Source organism: Ambystoma mexicanum, chromosome 2p (assembly GCF_040938575.1).
Source record: "Ambystoma mexicanum isolate Mex_15411 chromosome 2p, UKY_AmexF1_1, whole genome shotgun sequence".
NCBI classification, from domain to species: domain Eukaryota; kingdom Metazoa; phylum Chordata; class Amphibia; order Caudata; family Ambystomatidae; genus Ambystoma; species Ambystoma mexicanum.
In genome coordinates this window covers 719469977-719497827 of record NC_090923.1, presented here as the reverse complement: position 1 = coordinate 719497827, position 27851 = coordinate 719469977, and the positions used below count along the sequence as shown (strand labels likewise).

Here is a 27851-nt window from a genome sequence, read left to right as displayed (position 1 = left end):
TTCTTTGTCGGGTGTTCTTCCCGGTAGTTCGACTCTGCCTCTAGTCCCGAAACCCTCGCCTTTTAAGCAGGTTTCTCTCAGCATGCAGCTTGCTGTAGAAAAGCACAATGGTAGGAAAATGAAACCACTGCCACCATCCTTTTAAAGTAGTGAGGGTAACATAACATTATTTACATGAGTAGGTAGGATAAAGGGCTACTAAGTAACCCCATGAGATGGTGTGTGCTGGACCCGGACCCACAAAGAGAAAAGGTAAGTAAAGTAAATTTCCCTTTAATATTCTTGGGAACAGTAGCTCACACAAGAAAAGGTGTTTAAACCTTGAGTACTAAAGGATTTCTCTGTGTCAACATACAAAAGGTAGATGCCTATGGAGCTTGTCAGACTAGAAAAATAAGGGAAACGAATAATCCAAATGAGGCCAAAACACATGAGAGAGTGAGAAAAAGGTCTCACTTGCTACAGCGTTCAAATTAAAAGTCCTAAAGTCCAGCAGAAGAGCTGGGGGTCTATAAGGTTGAAGGGAATTGGCACAGAAAGGAGAATTCTCCCGAACAACTTTGCAGTCATGATGCCTGCAGATGGGCTAAAGTTTATTCTTTGCTGTAGTAAAATGTTAAAAAAAGGCACATGGCCATGCACTTTCAATTACCTACTTCATCATAAGTATACACCATGTGGGCTGCTTTGCCTGGACATATTGCGTGATTATTGGGCATGTGTATGTAGGTAATCACTTGCCCCAGATTTGTCCAAACCATTATCAAATTGTAAAGTAGATTACCTTACATGACAACAGTAGAAACATGGTTTCAGGGTAGACCATCTCCAGCGGTCAATCTCAAAACATGAATTATGGAGGCCATTTTTCCTTCAATTTACTATTCAATTGCAAAATGTCTGATTATTTCACAATTTGAAAGGCTATTTATTATGATTTTGCCTTTCAAAGTTAAAGTACCTTGTTTCATTAAGTCGCTGAGAGGCAGGCCTACCATTTGAAGGTCATGGACATTGTATATTCATATTTCAGCAATGTGAAGATCTGAAACCAAGCTCTAAGTGTGTTAATTCACCTTACTTTTGCTGTTTCTCTTGTAGGTATCAGTTCAATCCTGCTTACTTCCAGACATCTGTAACGGCTCAGATTCTGTTGAAGGCGCTGACGAACCTTCCTCACACCGACTTCACACTCTGCAAGTGTATGATCGATCAGGCTCATGTATCCTTTACTAATCTTTGCACTCTCACCTTGCAAGGCTATGTCTGAAATGCTGCCATCCAATGTTGCTGATGTAGGCGGATGAATCAAAGGAAATAATTTTGTCTCGGAGCACAGAAACATAAGCACATTTGGGGTCCAATTTCAGATTGCTGTGGAACAACCCATGTTCACGGTAGGAGCATGTCTGCTAGTTGCTTGCAACTTGAAATTTTGCCCCGCAAGAATAATTTGAAGCCTGTGTTAAGAGCATAAAGTTCAAAAGACATATTGACACAAGAGTATGGTTTGAAATTAGCTTTGAAAGAGGAGTTTAATACATTTCTGAAAATGTTTATAATTCCCGATAGGTTGCTGTAGACCCAAGCTGTAGTATTGTGTTGCGTTACTGTTTTTGAGACAAGTAGAGGACTGTCTCAATCTTGGGCTGCATGCAGCACCATGGATTACAACTTGCCTAGTGCAGGAGGCTATGTATTTTCTTTTGACATATTACAGTTAGTCTTAAATTGTGCTCCTGTTGATAATTAGACTTTAGTGGGATTTTATATCTGAGATGGATGGAACGGTTAGTCATTTCGAGGATCACCTATGCCAACATGACATTGCAAGTGTACAAGATTGTTCTTAAAAAGGCTGAATTTGGCTTGTGAGAATTCCTAGCTTGATTGACAGCAGACTAATAATTTTGGGAGCATATTAATGATTTCTGGCATCCTTGCGTATAACGTATCCATGTGAAAGCATGTACCTCAAGCCTTATCTGCTGCAGTCTGGCCCCCTTAGTGAGACTGTTGGGTTTTAATCCTGTTTCTCAAAGTAGTTTAGTCCATAAAATGTCACCTGGTATCGTTATACTGAAGGCATGAAGACCTTTGGTGTAAGAGGTTAACCAAAAGAAACGGTTATGGGACAGTCTTACCACAATCAAATCCCCTACCTCCTTTTTTTTTCTTTTCTCTCGCAGGGAAGAGCCATGCCTTTCCCACTCCCAGTAGCCTCTCTGGCAGTTGAGGATTACTAACTGACCGTGATCTCTGGTAGGAGTGCCAAGCACTGGAGGAAAAATCGGACCTCCCCCTTGAAGACTCGGGAGCCTCAGAAGAATTAAGTGGGTGGCAAGTCTGGGGAGGAGGGAATAATCCAACAATGTAGCAGGCAGCCCTCCAGATAAGGTGCATATCCGGCCTTTTTACCCACAGAAATCTTGTCAATACGGCCCTTTTTAATTCATCCTTGCGTACCACTTACACAGGCTATTTATGGCAGCACCCCCATAAATCATGGAGCTCACTGGTGACAGCCTGGCTAGCAGCAGCTTGTAAATCCACTCTTTACTTTAGTAATCAACATAGTTCCTTGAAAGAAGCTACTGGGATGAGTCCTGGTCTGTTTAATGTTAACACATTCCTCTGTTAATGATTCTATCAAGATAATGCGTTCTGATTAATGTAAAAGGAAAGTTGTGTTTTGTTCACTTTGTTCAACTGCCTGCATTTTGTATGTTACAGTGTCATTAAAGCATCTTGAATCATGAACATGCTTTTCACTTTGCTTTAGGACACGGGTAGTATTGTGTAAAATGAAAATTGTCTTAAACAAGGGCTGCATTTCTGCTTAATTGGCTTTAATAGATGCAGCGCAGTTGTAGCAGCATGGGCATTTCATACTTTTTCTTTTCATCACAGAAGCACACCAATAAGTCTGAACTTTATCTCCCTTTCTGACCACCCACTGCAAGTAGGTATAATGGATACATGTAGAAGCATGTTGTATATATTTTCAGTGGCACAGATTGTACCTGTACCTCTCAACAAGACTGCTATATATTCAGGCAAAGTAGCCTAATTTATCAACCGCGCTGCTATACCATACTCATGTGATGGCACAGTGCTAAATATTCACTGCAGGACTGATTACATCATGTCCACATTTCTTAGCTGGACTGCTATGTTTTGAGACCGTACCTGCATTTCTTAACAGAGCTGTTAAGAAAGCGCAAACGTGTTGGCATTTTCTGCAGCGAGCTAAAGTACAGAGCAAGAATAGTATCTGAGCTCTTCCCACCAATCTCCGACCGTGTGAGATGGAATTGCTGTTATATACTTCAATCCCTTCTACTCAGTAATCCGACATGAGAGAAGCAGAAGTTTTGAAAAGCGCCAGACTGAGTCCCACTGCCAAAAATCTAGCACATTTGAAAGCCTCCTTATGAATCACTTGACTAATTTAGGATAGTCCAAACAGGTTTAGAGCTTTTGACAAGCCATTTATATCAGGCAAGCCTCACATGGAACTGCCAGTTCCCTAACCCTATGTGCCTTTCAGTGTCATCTGCCTGTTGGGGAAAGGCAGCTCAGTGGGTCCATAACCCTGCTGTAGAGATTATTGTGTAACCTGTTAGTTCAAATCCTGTTAATAGGTGAGTTAATGAGTCTGCATCAGAGATGTGCATTTAAGATGCAGGTAACATTCAATTGTAACACAGTTGACTTAACTTTTGATTTATCAAAAGGACTACTAAATGTTCAGTGATTCAGAACACACATTTAATCCGGGATGCTCTACTTGTAATGGCTCATAACACACTCGTCAGGGCTGCAATACCTGTGATTGCTCAGAACGCAACTCTTCAGGGCTGCTGTGCTTGTAATGGCTCAGAACACACACCTCACCGGGGCTGCTATACCTGTGATGGCTCAGAAGAAGCACATCCCATGAGGACTGCTATACTTGTAATGACTCGGAACAGACGCACTTCACCGAGGCTGCTATACCTGTAATGGCTCCAGAACACACATCTCGTATGGGCTCTTGTACTTGCAATGGCATAGAGTGTTGGTAAAACATCTGCATTCGAGCAAGTGCTGCATCTTGTCAGACAAACCTCTAACTATAATTCTCAGCCTAATGGCCAAAAGAAGGTTTGTACACCACCTAGAAAGGAACACCCAATGGTAAAGCTGCACTAGATTATTTTTTAATAGAAAAGGCATTTTCAGCTTTTTGGATATTTGTTGGTGCTATGTTAAAAGACAAACAGAAAAACAGAAGAGGAAGAAGAACTCTGAACCTAAGCAACACAGAAGAACAAAGGTGGGAAGGGGAGGCAAAGGGAAATAACATACTAGACTATCTAAAACAGGAATTCGAGCAACAGAAAGAGGGAGCAATGAGCTACATGATGGGGCAACAAAAAGTGAGAAGGGAAACAGTTAATAGGACAAACGCAATAGGAGTGAGGGATAGAAGCAGAGCAAAAGAGACGTTTGGAGTCGGTAGAATAACACTCAGATCAACAGCAGGTGGGGAGAGATGGAAATTGAAAAGCAAGATTGGAGAAGTGTAGGCCAATAACGTAAGAGAAAGTGCAAGAATGATCATCAAAAGGAGTAGCAACCAAAACTGAGAAAATTAAAAGGAACGATGTAGCCAGAGTAATGGCACGAGGAAGAGGAGTAATATCAATCGAGAAAGCGAGATATAGGAGGGGAAAAAGCAACAATAGAATGCAGAGATGGGAGAGGCAGAGTGACAGAGAAACAGACCGCAAAATGTGGTATCGCAAGAGCATCAGTAGTGAGAGACGGGGGGGGAAACAAAGTAGCTAAGGGAAGAAGAGCTGGAGCAAAAACATGGAGTGCCTGTCAAGCAGGTAGTACCAGGCAGCAACAGGAGGCCCAAGAGGCAGAGAAGCGATGCTGGTAGAGTGAGGGACTTGATTTATGAATCGCCTGTTGTAACTAGTTGACATCTGTAGTAACTCTTAACAGAGTTTGTGCCCAAGTATCATGAAGATGAAGCTGGGTAGTATGCATCTACAAGGTTCTTGTGTGGGCAAAAGGTTTTCGACGGGTGCAATACATTATTTAGAACCACTTTGAAATGCAGCTGTTTTGTCACTTTTTTCGAACAAAGTTCTAATTGTACGCCCAAATTGGATAGTTGTCGGACACTTTTTACTCTGTTCCGAAGGAGGAAAATCATTTTTACTCGCTTGAAACTGGATTCACTCTCATTCTAAAAATTGGGAGCATAATACTCACTCAAATCCTATCTGGAGCACTGGTAGCATGTTTAGGATTCTCTCCTGTTCATCTGTACTGCTGAACTTGTCGAGACTGGAAAGCATGCATAAGAAAAAAAGGAAAGCAATCTGAATGAACAGAGATTAAAAGTTATCCAAAGCATTGTAACACATTGGTCAGGGGTTCAGAAGGCCTTAAATATACACTTCCTCCAGAACTGCTGTGAAGATAGATTTCCCAAATCAACACGTGTGGTGGATTTTTGGAGCCCAACATACTATGGTGAATATGGAGAATAGGCAAACCTAATAAAGGTAGCACAGAAGCAAGGCTTAGTGTCAGGAGGGCTGTGAGTGGTATAGAGCTACAATAACACCACCAATAATTAGAGCAGCAAGTAAAAACATATAGAATGATCTATTAGGCCTTTATAATGCACACTAAGCAAGAAAAACCTCTAGTCCAATATTGTCACTGTTAGGTTAGATGTTTCAATTGGTGCCAAATCTCCCTCGCGTGTAAAACCCCCAGCACTTTTTGCGGGACTTGTATTTCTTTTCTATGTTCCTGTGTGAGTGGGAACCTTCCACTCCTTACCCTTCCCCCCCCGTCACCCTTTCTTTTACTCTAAGGGACTCATTTTTATGCCTCTTCATTCTTTTTTTATTTGGAGTTGTGTTGTTCCGCCTCTCATAGGCATATATTGCTACACACAGCACTCTGTGCAGTGTGGCTGTGTCAGGGAGAATTCTCATAAATGTGCTAATTCCCTTCACCTTAGAGACCCCCAACAACTTTGCTGGATTTTGAGGAGTTGATTTTTTTTTTCCTGGAGAGAGTGTGAGCCTTTTTTTCCCCCACTCTATCATGTATTTTGATGTGCGTTGTACTCTTGTGTTCTTTAATTATGGTGTTTTAAGACCACTCCATAGGCATCATCTTTTCATGTGTGTTACACAGCACCCTCCGTGCAGTGACACAGGAAAGCCTTTCTAGACTGTCCTAAGGTTTAAATACCTTCTCTGGGATAAACTACTGTTTCCCAGAGAATGTAAAATTAAATTGACTTTACTAGTCTTTTTAAATTCCTAGACCCAGCACACAATATCTTACAATAGAGTGCTGGAGGGGTTACCTAGTATCCCCTATGTATAGAAACCTGTGTAGCAGTCAAATGCTACCCTCTCCTATCGAAATGGCTGGTGGCAGTGGTTTTACAACAAACTACCATGATTTTTCACGACCGCGAACACTGGTAGCTAAAAATCACGGGGGCCATGTTTTTTAAGATAGCGTATGAGCCTTCTTTGTTTAGACAGGTCCTGGTCTTCTTTTTTTCGTCATTTCTTTTTGGAAAGGTCCTTCTAGAGTTTGTCTCTATGCGCCAAACTAGGTTTGGTCCCTTTGTTCCTACGCCCTTTGGCGGGCTTCAGGTCTGGCGCCAGAGTGTCTTGGGTGGGCAGGAAGTGAGGGAGGTGCAAGAAAACTCCCTGTGCTTAGTCTCCTAGGAGACCCAAATGCACTCTGGCGTGATTGGCTGGCTGGCTGGCTGGCTGGCTGGCTGGCTGGCTGGCTGGCTGGCTGGCTGGCTGACTGTCCGGCAAGGACAGCCACCCTGCTGGGTGAGTGACAGCTAGGCTGGAATGAATGGGAGAAAACTGTTTAAAAGGCGAGTCTCTTGGACTGAAAGGCAGAGCCGACCATTGTAACGAAAGAACCGAAGACGAGCTGGAAGAGGAGTGCTGCTGCAACTACTGGACCGTTGGTTTGCTCGGTGGAGCCCTGCTGCAGGTCCGAATTGCCCAGTTCACCTCGACAGGCAAAACCATGATCTGAGATTACTAAATCACTATATACTAAACTTGTTCACTACAAACCCTCCTGATGAACCATCTGAAAGGGATGGAGAAACATGTGTAGAGGGGGATACTGAGTGAGGGGGATACTGATTTTGCACTGCCCTGAAATGGCATCTTGAATTGCACAAAACAGTTGTGACAAAAAACATGATCATGAAGATCTATATTGCAAGAATTTAGTTTCAAATTTAACGAAATTATGAACAATTTGTTACACTGTAGTATCTCTGTATGAATGCAATACAGAGTACATACAGACAAGATATAAGTCAATAAATGACTATTTAAAACAAGAATTTGGAGCACACCTTCATTTCTGTTGTTCTCACCTCGACAGAGAAGCCCCTTCAAGGACGACTTCTTCCTTTTGAGTTGGTAGGACCAATCAACTCGTAAGCCCACCTGGATACCATTCTCGGAGCTGGTTAGGATTAACCAGGGGGAAGGACACCAGCTTGTGTGCTTGGAAGAACAGCAACTGGAATCGAAGATGTGCCAATTTGCCAGCTTTGTGATCCGTCCCGTGCAGTGCAGGAGTCCCCCAACGTCCTCCCTCTTGTCCCCACGACTGAGGCTGAGGAACTGCGAGATCTGCAGAAACAGAAGTCTTCAGCTGCATGTTTTTCTTCAATATAAGGTACTGTGAAAACCTGACCAAGAGAACTTGCCTCTCCCTGCGAAAGTTTGTGGAACTTTGGCAACTTGCAGGCCTAGTCAGCTTGTGACCCAACATACAAACCTTTCTTCTGTGAACTACTTCTAAGAACCCGTGGCAAAGACTTTTCCGTTTTAAATACCAGAACCGTTTTTACTTAGGCCAAAGTCAATGGACTAGTGTCTTATATATCTATTGCATGGATTCAACTCCTCTGGTGAACTCAAACTATTTGCACTGTTTTAAAGTAACTGTAATATTTGTTTTTATCAACTTATGCCTTTTTGGTCCTACTTCAATGCTATTTGGCTCCGACGTCAAGGAAGCTCAACTGTTTATTATTCAGTATTGTAGTATAATGTTTGTGTGATTAGTTGCCTCCTTTTAGTGAATGCTTTCTAAATGATTGTGTAATAAATTAAAAATAGTTTTACCCAGAAACCGTGAGTATAAGTGTCTATCTGAAGACCTGCTATTGTAGAGCTTTGTGTAACACCCTTACAAGCTCACATTCCCTCTTGAGATAAGCCTGGCTGCTCAGTTCGCTACCAAAAACTGTGTGGTACAGACTTATACCAAAGGTTGGTTTTGGTTACACCTGTAGTTGTGTGTAGTGGTCCCAAGGGTACTGCATGCAAACTTTGCCTAACAGGCTGGGAGCCCCTTTGGCTTCCCTTTGTAATTTCTTTTATATTCCTTAAGTGTACTACTGTTCCCAAGGATAGAGGAATGCTTTTTAATAGTGCGAGCTGAGCACACCCCACCGTATGTGGAGTGCCTAGGTGTTATATAATATCCCCTTTTTCACTGCTCTGGTAACATTTCTGTTCAGTAACAAGCATACCTGCATGGCTGGTGGCAGTGTTCTACTGACTTGTGTTCTTTTTACCCGCAGGCTGTACTCGCTGCCAAAATGGTGGCTGTATTCTTTTTCAACATTTCTTTGTGTGCTTGCTCTTTCTTGGTCCTTCTGGCGTGCTAGCTCATTTATGTTAAGTAACGAGCATACCTGAGTCCAAACTTTGCATTCCTTTGTCTTGTGGCATGCCTGCCTGTAACCAGTTCCAACTGGAATCCGGCTGTCCTGAAAACAGCCAAACGCACACCCCGACCCCCGCAAAGTTTGAATGTAGCAAAAGTGCTGATTGGCCTGGTTCGTGGATAAATGTCTTGGATCTGGAAGCTGAAGTCAAGTCAACCACTAGAGCTGAATCCGATGAGTAAGAAGAGGAGACTTCTGTTTCCAGTGACGTAGTTGTCTGCTGAGTGACCACTGCTGTGCTGACCCTTTCTTTCATGCGACAGGCGATTCGAAGAGGACACCTACTTCACTTGGATTGGTGGGACCAATCAGTCTTAAGAAGACCTGCATTTCGAGCCATCCCAAGTGTGAACTTCTGGGCTGCAAACCGCCAATACCCTGGAACCTCGAGGCTGAGTGCTGTGCATAGTCTTCCAAAGACGAATCACGCTGACATTTTGACAGACTCCGGCTGAATCTCCAGAAGCAATATTCCACTCCTTAAAGTCTCCTTACCAGAGTGCTGGACCAAGAAAGCAAGGTGAATCTATCAGGCGATGACAGTTCTTCATCTGGTATCCTGAAAAGGGTGCCAAATCCACAGAGCCGCGAGAAACTAAGAAGAATCCTTTGCTAAGAGCCTTTCCACTGTACAGCTGCAGAAAAATCCTGACCAGTGTCCTTTCTTCTGTCAGAAGACCAATAATCCATCAACTGGGTCCAGCTGCGGCTGCATTGTGAGGGCGTCTGCCTGCATTTTGCTCATTGCTGAGCTACTGTGAGACTCGGGGTAATACTTACCTAGAGCTGTTCCATTGCTCGTGTGTTGCTAGAGGAATTATTTGTGTAGTTGGGGATTCACCCATCCATGTTCCCCCAGACCTAACGCTGGAACAAATTCAGGAAGCCTTCTGCAAAGTCCCTAACCTTTACCCACACAAACTGTTACAGAAAATTTTCACCGGAACACTTGCCTTTTCTACTGCCTGTGCCTGCCTTTTTGACCTCCAATCTGACCCTGAAAGAGACTCGCAACTAGATAGGGAAGGACTCCTAAAGCCTAGGCACTGTGAAGTGATTTTTAAGTAACTTGCCTTGTGTTGTAGTTTCTTTCATAAGGATCTGAAAGTTATTATTTCCCCTTGAATTGTCTACTATTCTAAAAAGTATTACAAGTAACTACTCACCTTTTGAATTACATAGTCATTTCGAAAAGTAATTGTCAAGTTCTTAACTTACCTAAGTTTAACTGTATTATTCCTGAAACGGAAAAAGTTACAAAGTTCTTCCTTTTGAATTGCATACAGTCATTCTAAAAACGTATTGCATGGTTATTATTCCCCTATGAATTGCATACTGCCCTTCTAAAAAGGAATTACTAAGTTCTTACTTTCCTTTGATATGGTATACACTATTCTAGAAAGTATTAAAAGTGTAACTGTATAATTCTTGAAACTGAATTAGTTGCCCGTGCTACAAAATGTATTACCCCCCTTTGAAGTGCATACTGCCATTCTAAAAGTATATACAAAGTTTACTACAAAGTGGTTTTACTTGCATGGAATTGTATACTGCGGTTTACTTAAGTATTATTGTATTGGTTTTATATTCTGTTTTCTTATTGTGATAGCACTCACCATTCTAAAGAATTCTCTTTACCTAAAGAATTCTCTGTGTGTGTTATAATGAACCATTATATTTACATAACTGTTTCTTTGGGCCATATGTATACAACACGTTCTTTGTACATTCCTACAGCCCTCTCTCCCTCTTAAGATGAGCCTGGCTGCTCTGCCACCGTCCAGTACCTTGAGCGGTGTAGGCCTATACTAAGAGTTGGAGTTATAAAGTACTCAGTAGATGGACTTAGAAAAACTGTCCTAACAATCACACGTACTATAAAACTGATATATTCATCCGCCATTAGGAGAAGAAGCAAGCATATGATTCAGTAGCCTGTGTAACCCAGGTTAAATACTCGGATGCATGATATTCGGTATAGCGACTTTAGAATAACCACATAGATTTCCCTAACGCTTAAGGAGTCCAACACTAAAATGCGTTGGGGGCCTTTTGCCTTTCAAGTTAGCAATTCCAAAGTTCTACTTTTCAAGTAGGTTTACAAAGAGATTGGACAATGCCAGTGGTTATGATTCAAAGGGAAAGTAAAGTTCAGGTAAGTCAACTCTCTCAATTCCAGACACTAGGATATGCCGAGAAAGGGATCTTTGTTCAGGCCTCTACCAAACAGTCAGGTAACAGGGGCATGGGGAGGGAAGACAGTCTTCTGTGCTTGGTCCAGTCGAGGAAGGCCCAGGGGTCGTGGATGCAGAGGTCCCTTTAGGACACAATTTTGTTTCTGTTCGCAGTGCTCAGGAATCTGTTAGACACCTTCCAGCTGAACACTTAGATGAAGAAAAAAATGAAGGCTTCTACGGGGTACGCAGTCTCTGGACACCTGGGATGTGAAGAAGTCACAACGGTCAGGCTGCGGCAGGTGTTCTTTCCACGGATGAACAAAGGAGCAGGTCCTGAGAGAACGAAGGCAAGAAAATGCAGGGTTGTGTTGTAGAAGTTGAAGATCCTCCAAGTTCCAAGGATGCATTTGGAACGGCGACGGCTGGAGCAAGGTCACCCAGGAGAGAAACTGGTATGTCCACTGAATGTTCCGAAGGCACAGATTCTGTAGTTCCCACCGGTCTAGTCGCTGAAGCACTGACTAGCGTCGTCTTGTGATCGGGCAGAGGAGCAGGGCTTCACTGGGATTTGACTGGAGTTTGTGCTGGTCAGCTGCAGGGGTGGTCCTTTGGTCGTCAATTGGCTGCTTTTCTTCATAGAGGACTTTGCCCCAACAAACTTAAGAATGGCTGCAGGAGTCCTCCTTTTATCCAAGATGTGGACTGGAAGCTCTCCTAGGTCCTCCAGAGATAGAGATATGTGCCGTTCAAAATGGTAGTGGCTATCCAATCATGGATATCCTTTGGCCACAACACCTGTGGGACCAGGATGTGTACTGGGACCAGACAGTCCCAATGTATGTATGTATGTATGTATGTATATTCTCTCTTATGGACTGATCAGTTTCCCCTTTGAACCGGAAGTAGATTGCACTACCTAGCTATGGGTAGCCCTAGTGTGCTTACCATAGAAGTTAAAGAAATGTTTTACAGATGTTTTGTTTGCAGGCATGTCACCATTGAGCCAGCAGTCTTCGTCCCATGGTTATTGTACCCAACTGCCACTATAATCAATGTTGTCTTACCATTCTGATTACAAGGGCTTTCTGCTGTTTTCATTCAGAGAATGCACACAATGTTGAGCCAGATACCGCCATCCTCATAGAGTGGGTGAGAGAGCTAGCAAGGGTTAATCATGAATGGAAAAGCATCTAAAAGAAATATGTAGTCGAGCAGGAATGGCAGCAAAAGAACAAGAGGTAATTGTCAGGGTGGATCTTTAAAAATGTTGTATACAAAGCCATGTCACAGGAAGCGACAACGGCTGATGCAAAGATGCTGTTCTCAAGAAAAGTAACATTAATTTATAGAACAAATGGTTTCTTTACAAAAGCATCATGACCAAAGGAAATTACAAAATTCTTGATGGTGGGTGCCACAATGGGCCAAACACTCTGGTCATCTGGGTTCCCTGAACCAATTTTCAGAGTCTGAGATGTCATGAGTTTGACACTTAGTGTCTTCTAGATGTTGGAGGTGGGTCTTTGGTCGCAGTGGTCCGCTCTTCTACGATTCTGAGTCCAGGCTTGTGGGGATGCCCGGTTCCTGGCACCTCCCTCTTCTAGAGTGCTTGTCCTAGAGACTCTGTACTTCTGGATACACTTGACATAGGCTCCAATGTCTAGTATCTCCTCCTACCTTTGGAATCTAACCTATGACATGGCCCTCTGGAACCTCCCTAATCTCTTAGGCTAGCAAGGACACGCTCTCCTCCACAGATCTTCCAACTCTAGGTTTCCCCCCATTCGCCTTTGTATATAATGCTTCTCTTCCTCCTCTTCTCTACATGACGTCTCTCTCCCTCTAACCTCCTCGGTATGACTCACTCCAGAGGGTAACACTCTGTCCAACCTCTAGCTATCGCCTCTCCATCAGTGCCCAGATGCAGGCAATGTCCGGTACCGTTGGATTATGCCCATTACAAATACAAGAAAAATGGACCTCTTGCTCTCCAATTTCTTCCAAACATCCTCCTTCTGCATCTTCTCGAACACCCTGAACTCTGAGCATGCTGGCTTTTATAATTTGGTATTTCCCCCCTTGTATGGTGCTCTGAGATATGGATTATACCTGTGTAGTATAGGTAGGACTGTTTTCCAGTTGAGCTTACCATATTCCATTGGGTTTGTGTGAGGTTGGCCTAAGCTTCTATTGAGGCCTGCCACCATTTTGTTTTCTAAACCTCTCTCGAACATGGGTGAGGTCTCCTTCCCTCACCTATGGAGTCTGCTGACGTTCCTTGGCTTGAACTGGGTCATTCTGTTTGCCTGGCGTGTAAATCAAAATTCAGGTAAAAACATGGTACGCAAGTGAAGCTAACCGTTGTAAAGGTAAAGCTTTTGCTAGCATCAAAAGGACTACAAAGGTGCAATTTCCCGGTGATGCTAGCAGGAGATCTATTTGCTTGTTTTTGTCCTTTGCACACGTTGTCCACACAAGTTAATTTCTTGTGTCCGGTCAGGTTCATTGTCATGACTGTTTCCTTCAGCAGCTAAGGAAAGAATGTATTTCCACACTAGTCGGTCTATTCAAAACTCTGTCAATCTGTTTCCTTAAAGGGAATAGGTATTAATTCCTGCCCTGTGTGTTTGGGTGTGCTATGGGGCTGAAAGGTCTCTCTAGGAGCACCAATATTGTGATTAGAAGGTTCTTCAAGGGGTTACCTCACCCTGATTATTATTGGTGGCTGGAGTTGGGTTGGTGCTCCTGTGATGGATTAGTGCAGAGATCCCCAGTATCCCCATTATATGTCCTCCGGCTCCAGCATCTACTAACTGGTGGTGGCTTCCATCCTTTTGTACCACCGCATGGTTGGTCCCCAAGGTTAGGCATGGTACTTAGTCACACATGATACACAATAGTTAATCCATTCAACCAGCTGGTGGTGGAATAGGAGCCATAAATAATGAACCGGGGCAGTACAAGACAGACTTTCAATACATCTTCAATAAGTGTAGTTTTCACATATATGCTTCCCAATGGCGACGGTAGTTGAAGATCTTTTATGGTTGAAGGGTTTTGCGGGAGGATGAGGCCATTTTAATACTGGGAGTGCCTCTTGGGGACAGAGCTGGTTGTTAAGGGTGCTCTTGCAGCACATCACGTTTTTAATGTCTTTTAATTCAGGAGGTAGGGACTTCCATTGTAAAGAAGGTTGAAATAACTAATGCGGGAGACGGCATTGGGTGAAGAGGAGATGGATTCAGCAAGCTGGGGGGGGGGGGGGCGTGGCCCTAGCCCGTATAAAAATGGAGGACTGAATCCAATTCAAAACCTTGACACTGGTTCACAAGTGCATTTTAGGGAACGCAACAAGATACCTAAAAGAAAAAATAGCATTGTATATACCAGGAAGATGCCTGAGATCAGAGTAACAAGGGCTGATCAACTGCCCGAAGTTCAAAAAGACCAATGGATTGGGCAGAGCTTTCCACATCAAAGCAGCCCAAAGTTGGAATAAGTTGTCCGGGCAGCTGAGCCGGGAGAACCACCATTATGTATTTGAAAAAGTATGTTCAGATGACCTTCCCTTTTTTAGGTAACTCATGTTTAGGCATGCTGTTGTCCCGACTCGGTTTGTTAAAGTCCATGTCTTTATGTGAGCGCCCCAATGCCTGCTGGCTTTTTCACGCTATATAAACCCATAAATAAAATGGACGGCTATTAACGCAAGAACAATTTCGCATATAGATTGTTTTTTTCTTTTCCATGCATGGAAAGCAACCCCAGGTGACAACTGTGCCCGATGGTGGGGGAGGGCCCATGGGTGTTTGAGGATATGGGCAAAGCTCCATACCTCAAGCACAGTAAAGGAGTAGAGAGGGGTGGGGGTCCCGTTAGGGGACAGAATACTACTGAGCCTACTGAGAAATTAGGTTAAACCGTGAGAATGAACTGTGTGTTTTTGGAGCAAGGAAGATGAGTTTGGGATGGTACGTTCAGGAGATTGTATGTTCAGGAGATGCCAAGCTTGGTGCCCTAGCAGTGGAGGTGAAGTGCTGAAAGTTCAGTTGGCTGTTAAAGGGAACCCCCAGATTGCGACACAGTACTAGCAGTAAGAAGGTGGGGATGGATATGAGGCGGTAACGGAGATGCTGGGTATAGAGGCCATCAGTGTATTTGAATACATCAGTTTGAAAGGAGTACTTACTGGCAGACTCTAGATGGAGTGAGGAGCTTGCATGCCCTGCTCAAGTCTTTCGACGAAATGATTGTGCATTGACCAGGAAAGGGATACTTTCTAGACTGGACGGGGTTCTGGTGATCGCAGATACCACGGGAAGGCAAAAACAGACCCAGTCTGGGGTGGATATATCAGAGGAGACTTGGGTTAACATTTAGAAAATTACATTCCACAGCAATCTTTTTACATAGACTATGGAGCATACGTTTAAAAAGCTAGTTGCTGGCATTTGGACCCTCTTAGACTTTCTAAAATGTATAGTGGTTCTCTTAGCTTTGCCCCGGGGCATGTGGCTAATTGGGGTCCTCGTTCCATATGTGGCGGCTGTGCCCTCGGATCCAAATGTATTTGTCGTAGCTCCTCAGCTAGATAAAGGAAATAGTTGGGGCTCAGCTGACGATGGATCCGCCACAACTACTGTTGGTTATTCCTCCAGGGGTAGTGAAGAGTATCGTTTCCCCAGACTTTGGAGGTGATGCTACGAGCAGGTCGATTGGCAGTAGCCCAGAAGTGGAAGAGTGTGAGCATGCCCACCAAATCATACTGGATGAACAAGCTTTGGGATATATTTGTGATGGAGAAATAAACGGCTTAGTGAATGACTGCATGGTGTTGTTTCATCATGATTGGGGCATGTTCATCCTTGAATGAGGGCTTAGCAAGCCTTGTATCGGGTCCTAAATGTGGCTTGGGAGAGAATGTTTTGGGGGAGTGTGGACCCGGATGGTCCCTCGTCAGTGGAACGATGGGGTTATGGATGACTCTTCTCATGGAGGGTTTTGGTCTGGGGCCAAAATAGGGGAATCTCTCAGGGATGTTGAATTCGGAGGTTTTTGTTTCCCCAGTTTGTCTTCGTAGGTGGTCGGAGCAGCAGTACGACCTGCAGTGCGCTAGCAGTTTTGATGGGGGGGGGGAATGCTAGTGTGCTTAGATTTTAAGTGCAGTATTCTTTATAAAGCTATGAGTAATGCTAATAAAAGTAAAGTTACAAAAGGAAGGTGTGGGGGGGATACAGTAGAGTGGGCATGGCATTTGAGCCTGGAAGAGGGAGCACTTCAAATTTAGGAGTGGGACATTGAACAATACAGAGCCTTCAGGAGACCATCTGTTTCCCGTGGACAAGTCGCACATGAGATAGAACTCCTTTTGCAAGTAGCATTAGGCATCTTCCGGGGCTAAACAAAGGGGTTGTGATGATTCTTATAGCCAAAGATTGTCCATTCCTGCTTGGGGGGGGTTGGGAGGGATACTTGGAGACGCAAAAGGATTCATGCTGGTGAAGGGTACCTTGGGGTCCACCCCTGTTACCCTGGCTTTGCTTTATCAACTCCCTGCTTCCGATTCTAGCTGAGTTGTATGTGGTGGATGTCTGGAGGCTTCTTCACAAAGGGAGCTAACCTTTTCTTCACATGTCCATAAGGGGTTCTCCCGCATCAATCTCCGGTTGATTTCTCCTTTATTGGTTCAAAATGCACCTGATGCAATCATTGGTCCTAGGTTATTTTCAGATCATTCTCTGGAGTTACGCCAGCCGGGTGCCAAACCTGCATCTAGGCGCGAGTCTTGTCTTTATGACCCGCTACTTCAAGGGGCTCCACTGCGTACAGAGATGGCAGAGGTGGGGGATGGGAGGGTGGGCGGTGAGACCGGAGGTGGTGTGGGATGCTATGAAAGCTGTGGTTACAGGTGAATTCAGCAGTTGCTCAGCTGCCCACTTTGTAGCTAAAAACAATCGTGGGGAATTACTGGAGGCCCAAGTGAGGGAGTGGGAGTTTATTCATGCTCGTACTAAAACTGGGCAAGCACTGCGAGAGTTGAGGCTGGTCCGGTCGAACCTGGAAGCCCTTATGGCCTTGGAAACTGCCAATTCACTGATTTGCATGAGACCGTCCTAGTTCCTCTCAAATAAAGCTAATCGATACTTGCCATATAAATTGACGAAACAGAAAACCAGGAAAAGTGCCTAAGCAAATGGGGTTGGGAACGGAATACTTACATTTCCAGAGGGGGAATGCTGAATACTTTAAATACTTACTTAGGGCTGAAACCTTGGAGATGGAGAATCGGTCTGCATTCCTAGCTGGGACCTTGCAGCTTCTCTGAAGCCCAACAAACCTTACTGGAGGCTCCTTTTGCCCAGGAAGAGGTGGGTCGGGCTTCCGGTTCTCTTCGCAATCAGAAGGCCCTTGCTCTTGACGGTTTCTCCCCAGCTTTCTGTAAAACCTTCTGGGCACAATTACGGAGTCCACTCGTGTCCCTGTTTAACTTGTTCCTGGACTCTAAAGTGTTCACACAAACCAGGGGCAAATCATACCTCTTCCTAATGCGGAAGCCAGGCAAAAATGCTACTCTGTGGGATGTACTGCCCAATATCCTTTCTCGGTACAGCCTCTAAGATCTATGCAAAGGTTTTGGCCGTGGCTCTGATGGGATCCCTTTCCTCCCCAATCACTCCTGATCAAATGGGATTCATAGGTCGAAACACACACAACAATATTATACAAGCCGGCAACACAATTGAGCCAGCAACGCAATTGAGCTGGGATGCTCTCAAGGCACCCCTCTGACTCTGTTGGCGCTGGACATCGGAAAAAGCCTTCGACAGAGTAGTTTGGAGTTTCATCAGGCCGACTTTACAAAGGTTTGGGTTTGGCCTCAAGTTTGTTGAATGGGTGATCTCAGAACCAGAATTATCGTCAATGGCTGCTATTCATCCCGATTCTTAGAGGAACCCGCCAGGGGCGCCCTCTTTCTCGGTCTTTGCGTTCGTAATGGAACCATTGGTGGCTAGACTGCGGGTAGACCCACAAATCGGGGGTTTGAACATTTGGGGATGTGGAACACAGGGCTACCCTATACTAAAGACAATATTCTGCTTATAATGTCAGACACAAGGGAAACTCTTAGGGCTACCATGGAGGTGCTTGATGAATTTAAAGTGGCATCAGGCTTCACAATTAATATGGCAAAGTCTAAAGGCCTAAACCTCTCAGAACCTAAGGGTACAATGACTTTCATACGTCAGACTTCCCATTCCAATGGGACGACCAAGAGTTGGAGTACTCTGGGATAAAACTGACCCCGGCAGTTACCGACTTAAAATTTCGAGCCTCTTTTTAGAGCATTTGCTGATGATCTAGGTAGATGGGCTTCACAAGAGATTTTGTGGCTGTGGCGGAAATACTGCTGTCAAAATGAACATATTACCCATATTATATTTTGCTTGGCCCTTCTGGTTCCTATTCCCAGAACATCACTGCAGACGTTGCACCGTAACGTGATATATTGTCATGATGCCTACCCCCGGGCATCCGGATCAAGCCCATCAGCCCCGGGAGCAGGCATCCAGACATTTACAAAAACCCCAACAGCCCCAGCTAGGGGCTGTCTGGGTTCAGTCCTGGTGCCATAGGCACCAGGCTCATAGACATTATTTACCTCATGCAGACCATGCTGCAAATTAATCCAAGCCAACGTGAGGCCTGGATGGGACTATTTTACTACAGGGACTATTTTTTACTCGGGTGTGGTCCTGGGGAACTTCTTTCCTGGGACTACTTTGGAGGCTATTTAAACGACGCCCGAACAGCAGCACATGCTTCGTGTTATTCTGCATCCAGCAGCGTGACTCTCACCGTGCCTGCAGCCAGCATCCAGTCTTCTGCCACGTCCGCCTCGAATCCAGAGCTCCTAGAATAAAGAGGAAGAAAAGGACAAGGTTAGAAAACAAACTTATTTCAAATTCCTCACCTGATTCCGGATCCATTTCATCTCCCGACCTGGAAGTACATCAGTCCTGCACGCGTCGCTTCGCCAGCTCCAGCACAGCGCCATACTCGCCAGTTCTCACAGCATCTTTCGATCCGGCACTGTCCATTTCTTCACCGTACTCCGGCACCTAGGGGCACAAGAATAACAAGGTGAGCCAAGAGAATCAACAAATACCTCTTACCACCATAGACTTACCTGATTTACCACCAGCGGTGGTGTTCTCCATATCTTCATATGCCGCATCTGTAAAGAGGGAGAAAAACACGTTAACGCATGTAATAGTTACCGGACAGCGTTGGGTAACACCGACTCTTACCTGAACGCCAGCAGCAGCTACGAGACCACCTTCTCACGAACTCGGTTGCAACTTAAGGAAGGAAGGGGACAAGAGTGAACATCGGGCACATTGAACTCTTTGAACTTGATACTTACCAATCCCGCCTGGGACTTCAGAGTCAATGCTTACCGGAACTCTCCCAAAGCCTTCAAACCAGTGAAGTAACTGGTATCTATGCGCCCCTGCAAGACACGCAGGATGGAGAGCTCATCTTTTACAAACATAAGGTGAGGTTACTAAGGGGATATTGGAGGTGATTAGTGGGGGAGAGCGAGAACAGTTGGGAGGCCATCACTAAAACCCACAGGTGGCTAATCCCTGTCTCCACTTGCAGGAAAATGCTTTTTCGGGTCCAGCAGACAAGACTAGGCGGGCCAGTCCAGACAGTCATCTCTGCACTACGCATCACGTTGACGGAGACCGCAGCTGTCCGGGTCCGATCGACACCCCTGTGGGGTCCAGGTGAGCGTAACATGTATTTAATTAGGAGAGGTAGTAAGCCACTGTTTAGCAAACGGGTCCTTCACACCAACAAGTACAGTTGGGAGTCTAGGTCTCCCAATTCTCCAAGAAGATGTTGCTGCAGCTAATGTTACTAGGATATTCTCCTGGGCCGCGGAGGAAGGTGTGTTGCTCTGTGGTGAATGGACGAAGCGGTGACGGACTTCGTCTTATTGTCTCTTCCACATAGGGCTGCAATTTACAGATCATGTGGTGGACCTCTATTGTCTGGAGCCTGGCGCATTCACTCAGTGGAGTAGAGGCATCGTGGAGCCTTTAGGCCAGTTGTATCGGTAGGGGGTCCCCTCTTATTGAGGAGTGCAAGGCCACATTTCGTCTTCCCGAGACAGAGCGCTTTTGGTACTGTCAACTCTTGTCATTTGATCACCAACCCGGAGACATGTGCTGCTGGAACGAGCTCACTTCTGGCTTTAGAACTAACTTATCAATATAAATACACATCTACGAAAATCTCTAAGATATATAAATCGATATCTGAAAAGACATGGTTGTGCGTTTGGCAGAGGGCTGCAACCTCTTCTCGTTTGTGCAACCAATAAAGAAAATTCCTTTAAGGTGCTATATCTCTGGTATTTGTGTCCTGCCCACCATGGTTAACTTGATGCCTCGATTTCTCCCCCACCCCCCTTTTGCTGAAGGGACTGTGGCCAGGAGGGTGATTTCTTTCACAAGTCGTGGTTTTGCAGGGCATCTCGAATCTTCTGGTGGGAGGTGATGGCGTTCATAACAGAAATCACGTGCTCATCCTTGCCAATGGTGGGGGATACTCTTGGGCGATCCAGTGGAGTCGACCTACCCAATGAGCGGTCCTAGAGCGACCTTGATATCTCAGTTGTTGCTAGCCACACGTATAGCTCTTGCTGAATCTTGGAAGAATAAGGTGAGGCCACAGGTTGATGTATGGTGGTATAAGATCTTGGAGGTTGCAGCAGCAGAGAATGTGGGTTTTGCTTCAGGATAAATATACCAGGCATGTCTCTACATGGCTTCCCTTGCATGAGTTTTGTGAGAACTACCCTGCACGTTCAGTCAAACCACAAAGGCTACATCTATTCTCTTTGATATGTCTCCATAATTATGGTCCTGGGTTAAAGAAAGGTACAGATGATATGGACTGGATTCCCGAATGTGGTTCAACTTCCTCACCATGTTGGTTACTATATGCTCTGTTATGTTCCTCCTCTGCACTTTGTTTTTGTAGAGTTTGTTCTTTATTTCCTTTTGTCTTTGTCATTTATAAAACGGATAAATAAAACCTTAAAAAAAGAAAATGCAGTGGCCAATAGTCATTAGTAACTGAAGAGGACATTTCTGAGATGGAGGGAGAAGGGGGTGGGGGATGGAAGCAGAATAGATGATCCAAAGTGGAGATGGGTGAGCAGAGAGAACAGTGCGAGACAGACCCTTGAGGGACACTACCCAGTGGGTGGGGTGCCAGAGTATAACTCATTGTTTCAGGAAATGGAAAAGGAGCATCGGCCAAGTAGGAGTGTAAGGTTCAAAGTCCTAGACTGTGATCTATGCGAGTTCCCGACATTTTATGCCAGCCCTACTGGTTCAACAACCTTTTTTCCAGTCCGTTCCCATTGTGCTCTCCCCCCTACCTCCCAAGCCGAAATCCCTGCTTGCCGACTTGCGTTACTCACTGGCTGTGTTCATTCATTGTGTATTTGTAGAACACTGCATGCTGTAGGAGCCATCCTATCTTTGTATGGGACAGAGGCTTGTTACTTTTACTTAACCTCAAAATGTTGTCCTGGTTTTGGAAGTCCTGTGAACCTCCACAGCAATGCTGTTCCTACCGCTGTTAGCATGGAAACGACTGTATGACCATATAAGGTTATCACCTTACTGAGACTTGAAGTTGGGAGCTCAAGAGTCCTCAATATCGGATCTGGCCAGCTAAATGAATGGGTGTCGGGGATTCATTGCTAAATTCACATCCCGTTAGCTTGCTCTGGGCGGTCTGACTGTTGCTACCATATGTGGCGGGACAAAAGGAGTCGGACTCACGTTGGACATTTTTAACTTTGTTTATTTAAATAATAAGAAAAGTGTCTAACGTGCCCAATTGCTATGGGAATGTTCCCTACCTAACCAAACGTGCTAGTTTGTCGTCAAAAGTCCAATGGAAAATAGCCTCGGTCCAAAACCTACTTCTATCTGACCTTGCCACTAAAACTAATAACTAAATATTGCCAAAATCTATTTCTTCTGGCACCTTGCCTTCAGCTGTATGGCTTGGAGTTTTATTTCAGTTTTTCACATGCAACAAGTCTGATTTTGTGTGACTGGAAACAAGTTAGTAGGAACTATTGATCCTGGTTCCCGGTGCACAAGCTTCTATAGTTCTGTATATTCGTAGGCCGGCTATCCCAGAGCGTGCAAGACCTATCAATGTCCTTCCTTCTTTCTGGATATAGTCTTTTACATTCCGTCCTCTGTATATTAATCTTTCAGACTCTTTATACTTGGCGTTCCTTTGGCTGGGGTTTGGTAGACACTTAATGAATGTATGACACCATCAGTCCTGGGGCCTCTCTACTGGGTTCCCCTTTCTTTGTCTTTGATTTTTGAGAGTTGTACTTGAACTTCACTCAGAGCGGATTTCAAGTCAAGTAATGTCTTCCACTGTTCCTCCACAGGTATACTTGGTAACTTTTTCTCGCTCTTTCCCCATAGGCGCATTTGTATTTTCTCAATGATTTACAGTCCTCTTTGCAGTTCCTTTCAATTAATACATGTTTCCGTTTCCCCTGTTGTGTTCCTCCCAGGTACCTTCATATCTGGAGGGTGGATTTTTGGGGCTTTTAATGTTTGAAGCGGGCACCACTTATGAATCTAAACACTAGCTCCTGTTGCTCTTTCCATCAAATGGTATTTGGTGTCTACCAGAGTCCTGGAATGCACTATTCCATGCAAACAATACAAAAATAAAGATCACTGGTGAGGCAACCCATCAGTTGTGGTTGCAACCACTTGTAGTAAAAACGACAGCATTAGTCACACTTCTAATAAGTTAAAAAGATAAAGGTGTGAAGAATTAAGTTATAAAGAATCAGTCTGGTTATACAATCTTCTTAGTGACCATCTTTAATAGCAGACTTCTTTCCAACTGAACAAGCAGAGCCTGAGGCGTATGCATTTCGGACAACTTGTTTATCCTTTAGGCTTTCTCTGCTGCTGATTGCACCATTATCACTATCAAAAGTAATTATCTGTGGACGTTAATGGCTCATCACCTAGAAGTCTGGTACATGAGGTATTTGGGATACTGAAAATCTAATTCTAGTTCCTCCAAAAATGTACACTCAAGGTGAGCAGGCAGCGGGGCATGGCATCAGCACAGGTCGCTTTACTTTGTCTGATCTTTCTGAACTCCATTGTGGACTCGCTCTCTGCGTCTCGGGGTGTCAGTGTATGGCTGCTATTGGGGACATTTTTCCTTTTTATGCCAAATCCCCTCTACCTGTGAGACCCCCAGCACATTTGCTGTACTTCTGGACCTTTTTGTTCTCCTGAATGAGGGGAATCTTCTCCCCCCCCACCCCTTCATTCATTAATTGTTGCTCTGACCATGCAGACCCTGTTCATTTTGTATTTACTTTGCTTTATGGCGTCTTGCTTTACTCTGCACTTGTTAAAGGCATCTGTGTTTCACTTTTGCAGCACACTGCACCTTTTGTGCAGTGTTGCTGGGAGCCCTTTGGGACTCCTTTTTTATATTCTTGTATTTTCCTTAAGAGCTACTGTTCGCTAGATTAGGGGGATACTTTTTATACTTCTTGGCTTTTCCGAGATCAGCACACACCACCCTATGTGGAGTGCTGAGGGGTTACCTTGTATCCCCATTCTCACTGCTTCTGTAACATTTTTGTTACAGTGACAGGCATGCACTAGTGCAATTTGTACTCTGACTGTCTCCACAGCTGCAGTTATGTACAGAAGGGTCACAATTGACCCAAAATGTTGGCTTTGTTTATCACCATTTCTTGTGTGCTTGTCCTGTCTTGGTCCTTCTAGCAGGGTGGGAGGTCCTGGTTTGAATTTTGTCGTCGGCGGGAACCCTGTGAGTAGCTCCCCGAGGCTCCAGCGACTCTGAGGACAGGAAATATAGGAGGATCCCGAAACTCCACTATCCTTTGTTGCCTGTCGTGCCTGAGAGAACCCATTTGCCACTGGGGTGCTGGCTGTCCTGGTAGGACGACCACCCGCCCCTTTCTGTAAACTGCAAGGAACTTTTGCAGAGGGTGAGTGTGAAATTACTGATTAAAGGTGATGATCAAGGCAAGTCGATCATTGGAACAGACGAACTGAAGATAACCAGAGGTGCCTGGAGACCCTTCCAGCAACCGTGCAGAGACCACTGCTGTCCCGACCCCGTTTTCTAATCGACAGAGGAACTCTGAAGAGGACAACTCCTTCCCTTTGGCTGGTGGGATCAATCGGCCATAAAGACGACCTGCAAAATGAGCCATCCCACGACGTGCTGCGACCTTCCTGGGCTGCAAACCACCAATACACTGTGACCTCCGACCATATTGTAGTGCATCGTATTCCTGTGAACAAATCCTCCTAGAACTTTGGTGGACTCCTGCTGGACCTCCAGAAGCAAGATTCCCCTCCTCAGTCTGTCCAGAGTACAGGACTGAAGAATCACAGCGGATTGACCAGGCGGTAAGCGTTCACTCTTGGTGTCCCTGAAAAGGTGCCAAAACTGCAGACCGACGAGTATTGGGGAGAATATTCTGTTTCTGTGCTAATTTCAGGGACCACCAGCACTTTTGCTGGACTCTGGACTTTTTTTTTTCATTTTAAACTCCTGAGTGAGTGGAACATTTTGCCACTCATTCTTTTTCTCTGACTGGGTTTATATTTGTACTGCTTTGTGGAGTTTTTGGTTACCCCCATATGTTAAGATGGGCATCTGTTTTTTACCCTATGACACCCAGCAACCTCTGTACAGTGTCACTGAGGAGTCCCTTTGACTTCTCTTTATGTTTAATTACATTCTCTTGTGTGAACTACAGTTCCCAAGAGTAGTAAGATAGCTTTTAACTCACCTATCCTTTTCTTTTGTGGGTCCAGCACACACCACTTTATTTGCGAGGGGTGGGGGGTTACATTGGAACTCCTTCTCCCACAACTCATGTAACTTTTTGTTACACTGACTAACAAATGTAAATGGCTGGTGGCAGTGATTACTTTTACTACCTTTTTGTGCAGGTTACTAGCAGGCTGATTTCTCAGCTGCAGTACAGCACCCATGGGTGACTATTTTCTCAAGATGGCCTCTTTTTTGCTATTTTTAGTGTGTCCGTTCCTTCTGGGCTCTTCTATCGTTTCATGTAGATTTGAGTCCTTTGTGAGTTTTAGCGGGCTTCACCCCATAAGCTTTTCAGGCTCCAGTGTGTCTGGGAAGGCAGGAAGTGAAGTTGGTGTCCCGAAACTTAACTGTCTCTAGGTACGCCTGGCTGAAACCAGTTCTAAGTGGGCGGCTGGCTGTCCAGGAGGCCAGCCAACCCCCCCAGGTGATTGACAGCTCCATGGGAGGGAATGAATGGGTTCCAGCATGTAAGGCGAGGATTTTTGGGCTAGAGGCAGAGTCGACCACTGGAACAAGAAATCCGAAGCAGAGATGCAAGCAGCACCTACAACTTTGCGGAAACACTGAAGCCATGCAGCTCTGCTGACCCAGTTTTCATCTTGACTGGGTAGATCTGCCAAGGGAGACCTCCTCCCTTCGGCTGGTGGGACCGACTAGCCTCAAGACCTTCAATTTGGGCCATCCCCAGACGTCCTGTTACTTTCCTGGGCTGCAAAACGCCAATACCCGGGGTACCTGGACCATTTGCGAGTGCATCGCCTTGCGAAAATCGGCTCTCGCAGAAACTTTGCAGGTATCCGTGTGGACCTCGAGGAAGGACTTCAACAAAAGTACCCTCACCAGAGTTCAGGACCGATTAATTGAAGAGAATCCAACCAGTGATATTCTTTTCTTATTGATGCTAAGAAAAATGTGCCAAAACCACAGAGCCGCTGGAGTGAGCTGAATCCTTTGCTGCTGATCCCTTCTCTCGGGTGCTGCCACAGAAGCCCACAAAAGGGCCCACTCCCCTTTCGGCACCAAGACCAAGGAGCAGGAATCAGAGTTTTCATCATTGCATCCATAAGTGAGCAGTTACGTTTGCAACTTCACTTTTCAGGTACTGTGCGGCCTGGGTTGTACTTACCTTAAGTCTTTTTCGGTGCTTTGCTTTGGGAGTGCTGTCACCTTCAATTGCGAGTGGACCTCAACTCCACTGTGCAGGCCTTACAGCCTGTGTGCTATCAAGGAAGGCTCTTCTAAAGCTCCTGTAGTTTCTACAAGAACAGCTGACTGGTTACTTAACATTCCTCTGAGTTTCATGAGAACTGGTGCTGTCCAATCGACTGTGGCTTTGCTGGTTTCCCAAAGGTCCATCTTCTTGGTCATACTGGCTTTGGCAATGCTGGTTCCTCCATAAACATTAATTGTGAACACTTTTTAGTTGGGAAACAGACTTCCTAAATCTCTCTTGGACAGTGTAGACTGTTATTTAACAGTTTCTAGCTGTGTTCGACTACCCTTTATTTCCCTCTAAACTCAATTTTGCTAAGGTGATACGTATAAGTGCTTTTAGTACCCGGCGAGGGCGCAATCGGAATGAGAGAACCATTCTGATTATCCCTCGCCGAGGCATTATCTGGCCAGGATACCACGGCCATTGTTCCCAGCAGGGGGGGGGGGGTGGGGGGTCGGGGGGGGGTGGCAGCCCCTCTGCCAATGAGGAGGCTTGAAGCAGGCCATACCCGCTCCGAGCCTCCACGGCTGAGAAGCTGCCTTTGCTCCCTGCCGGGGACTTGGGTACTTTTTTTTTTTTCTCCCACTTACCTTCTTGTCGGGAGCAGATGCGCTGGGAACAGAAGTGTTCCCAGTGCATCCATTCCCGATGGCCACCATGGAAAGGAAAAACTGTCTGTTTTCCCTTTCCCGGCGGACATTTTCTTGGTAATTTGTTTTTCTGTCCCGAAAAGTTTCGGGACAGAAAAAAATGCTTTTAGTGCCCCAGTCCCGCAGACCTTGCGGGCCGGGCTACTAAAAGCAATATGACCCTCGCGGCGGGGGCATTACCGACTGAGGTAATGCCCCGGGGCCTTCGTTAATGTTAATATTAATATTGCTTTGTGTTTTCTTGGGTCTATGTATGTTCTGATTTCTTTGTACAGCTCCACAGCTCACATAACTCTCTCCTAAAATAAGCCTGGGTGCTCGGCCACTCCACCAATTTATCTAGTACAGGCCTATATTAACAGTTGGTTCCCTAATACCAAGAGGTAAGTCTTATAAAGTCTAACACCAGTTGGACTTTAGAAAAACGTACATAACAGCACAAAGAATTCTTCGAGTCCTTTCTCTGCGACAACCCTTTGAGAGTCCCTTCTTTCGTCACCACGACCAATGAACAGAAGACCGGGTCCACCGCTGCTGCCCCATGAAAGAATCCAACTGCATCATCTTCACATCTCCTCGGGTACTGTGGCACTTATGGTAGTGCATACCTAAAGTTATTCTGTCGCTCCTTTGCTGCTGGAGTGATGATTCTGGTGTTTCGGTATTCGCCCAGGCCTAACGCTTGCCCAAGGTCCCTGAAACCTTTTCTGGCCCATAGACAACCCTATATTTATGGCTGGTGGCTGTGGATGTGTTCTACCAACTGTTGTGCTATTTTCGACTGCAGACCGTATTCACAGTCCCGGTTGAGCACAAAGGGTCACTTATGTTCTAACATGGTGGCGCCTTTCTTATTTTGCCGGTTTTATTGTGGTTGTTCTTTGTTAGCCCTTCTTCTAGGTGTGTGTGTGTGTGTGTGTGTGTGTGTGTGTGTGTGTGTGTGTGTGTGTGTGTGTGTGTGTGTGTGTGTGTGTGTGTGTGTGTGTGTGTGTGTGTGTGTGTGTGTGTGTGTGTGTGTGTGTGTGTGTGTGTGTGTGTGTGTG

General features: G+C 45.1%; 1 protein-coding gene across 1 annotated transcript in view; it reads left to right on the top strand.

Annotated features, from left to right (window-relative positions):
* EIF3K (eukaryotic translation initiation factor 3 subunit K) overlaps nucleotides 1-27851 on the top strand; it is a 152000-nt gene that overhangs the window by 33843 nt on the left and 90306 nt on the right. Inside the window, exon 3 of the mRNA XM_069644315.1 lies at nucleotides 1102-1222. Within this exon, the coding sequence (XP_069500416.1) occupies nucleotides 1102-1222 (121 nt within the window). The remainder of the gene's footprint in view (nucleotides 1-1101; nucleotides 1223-27851) is intronic.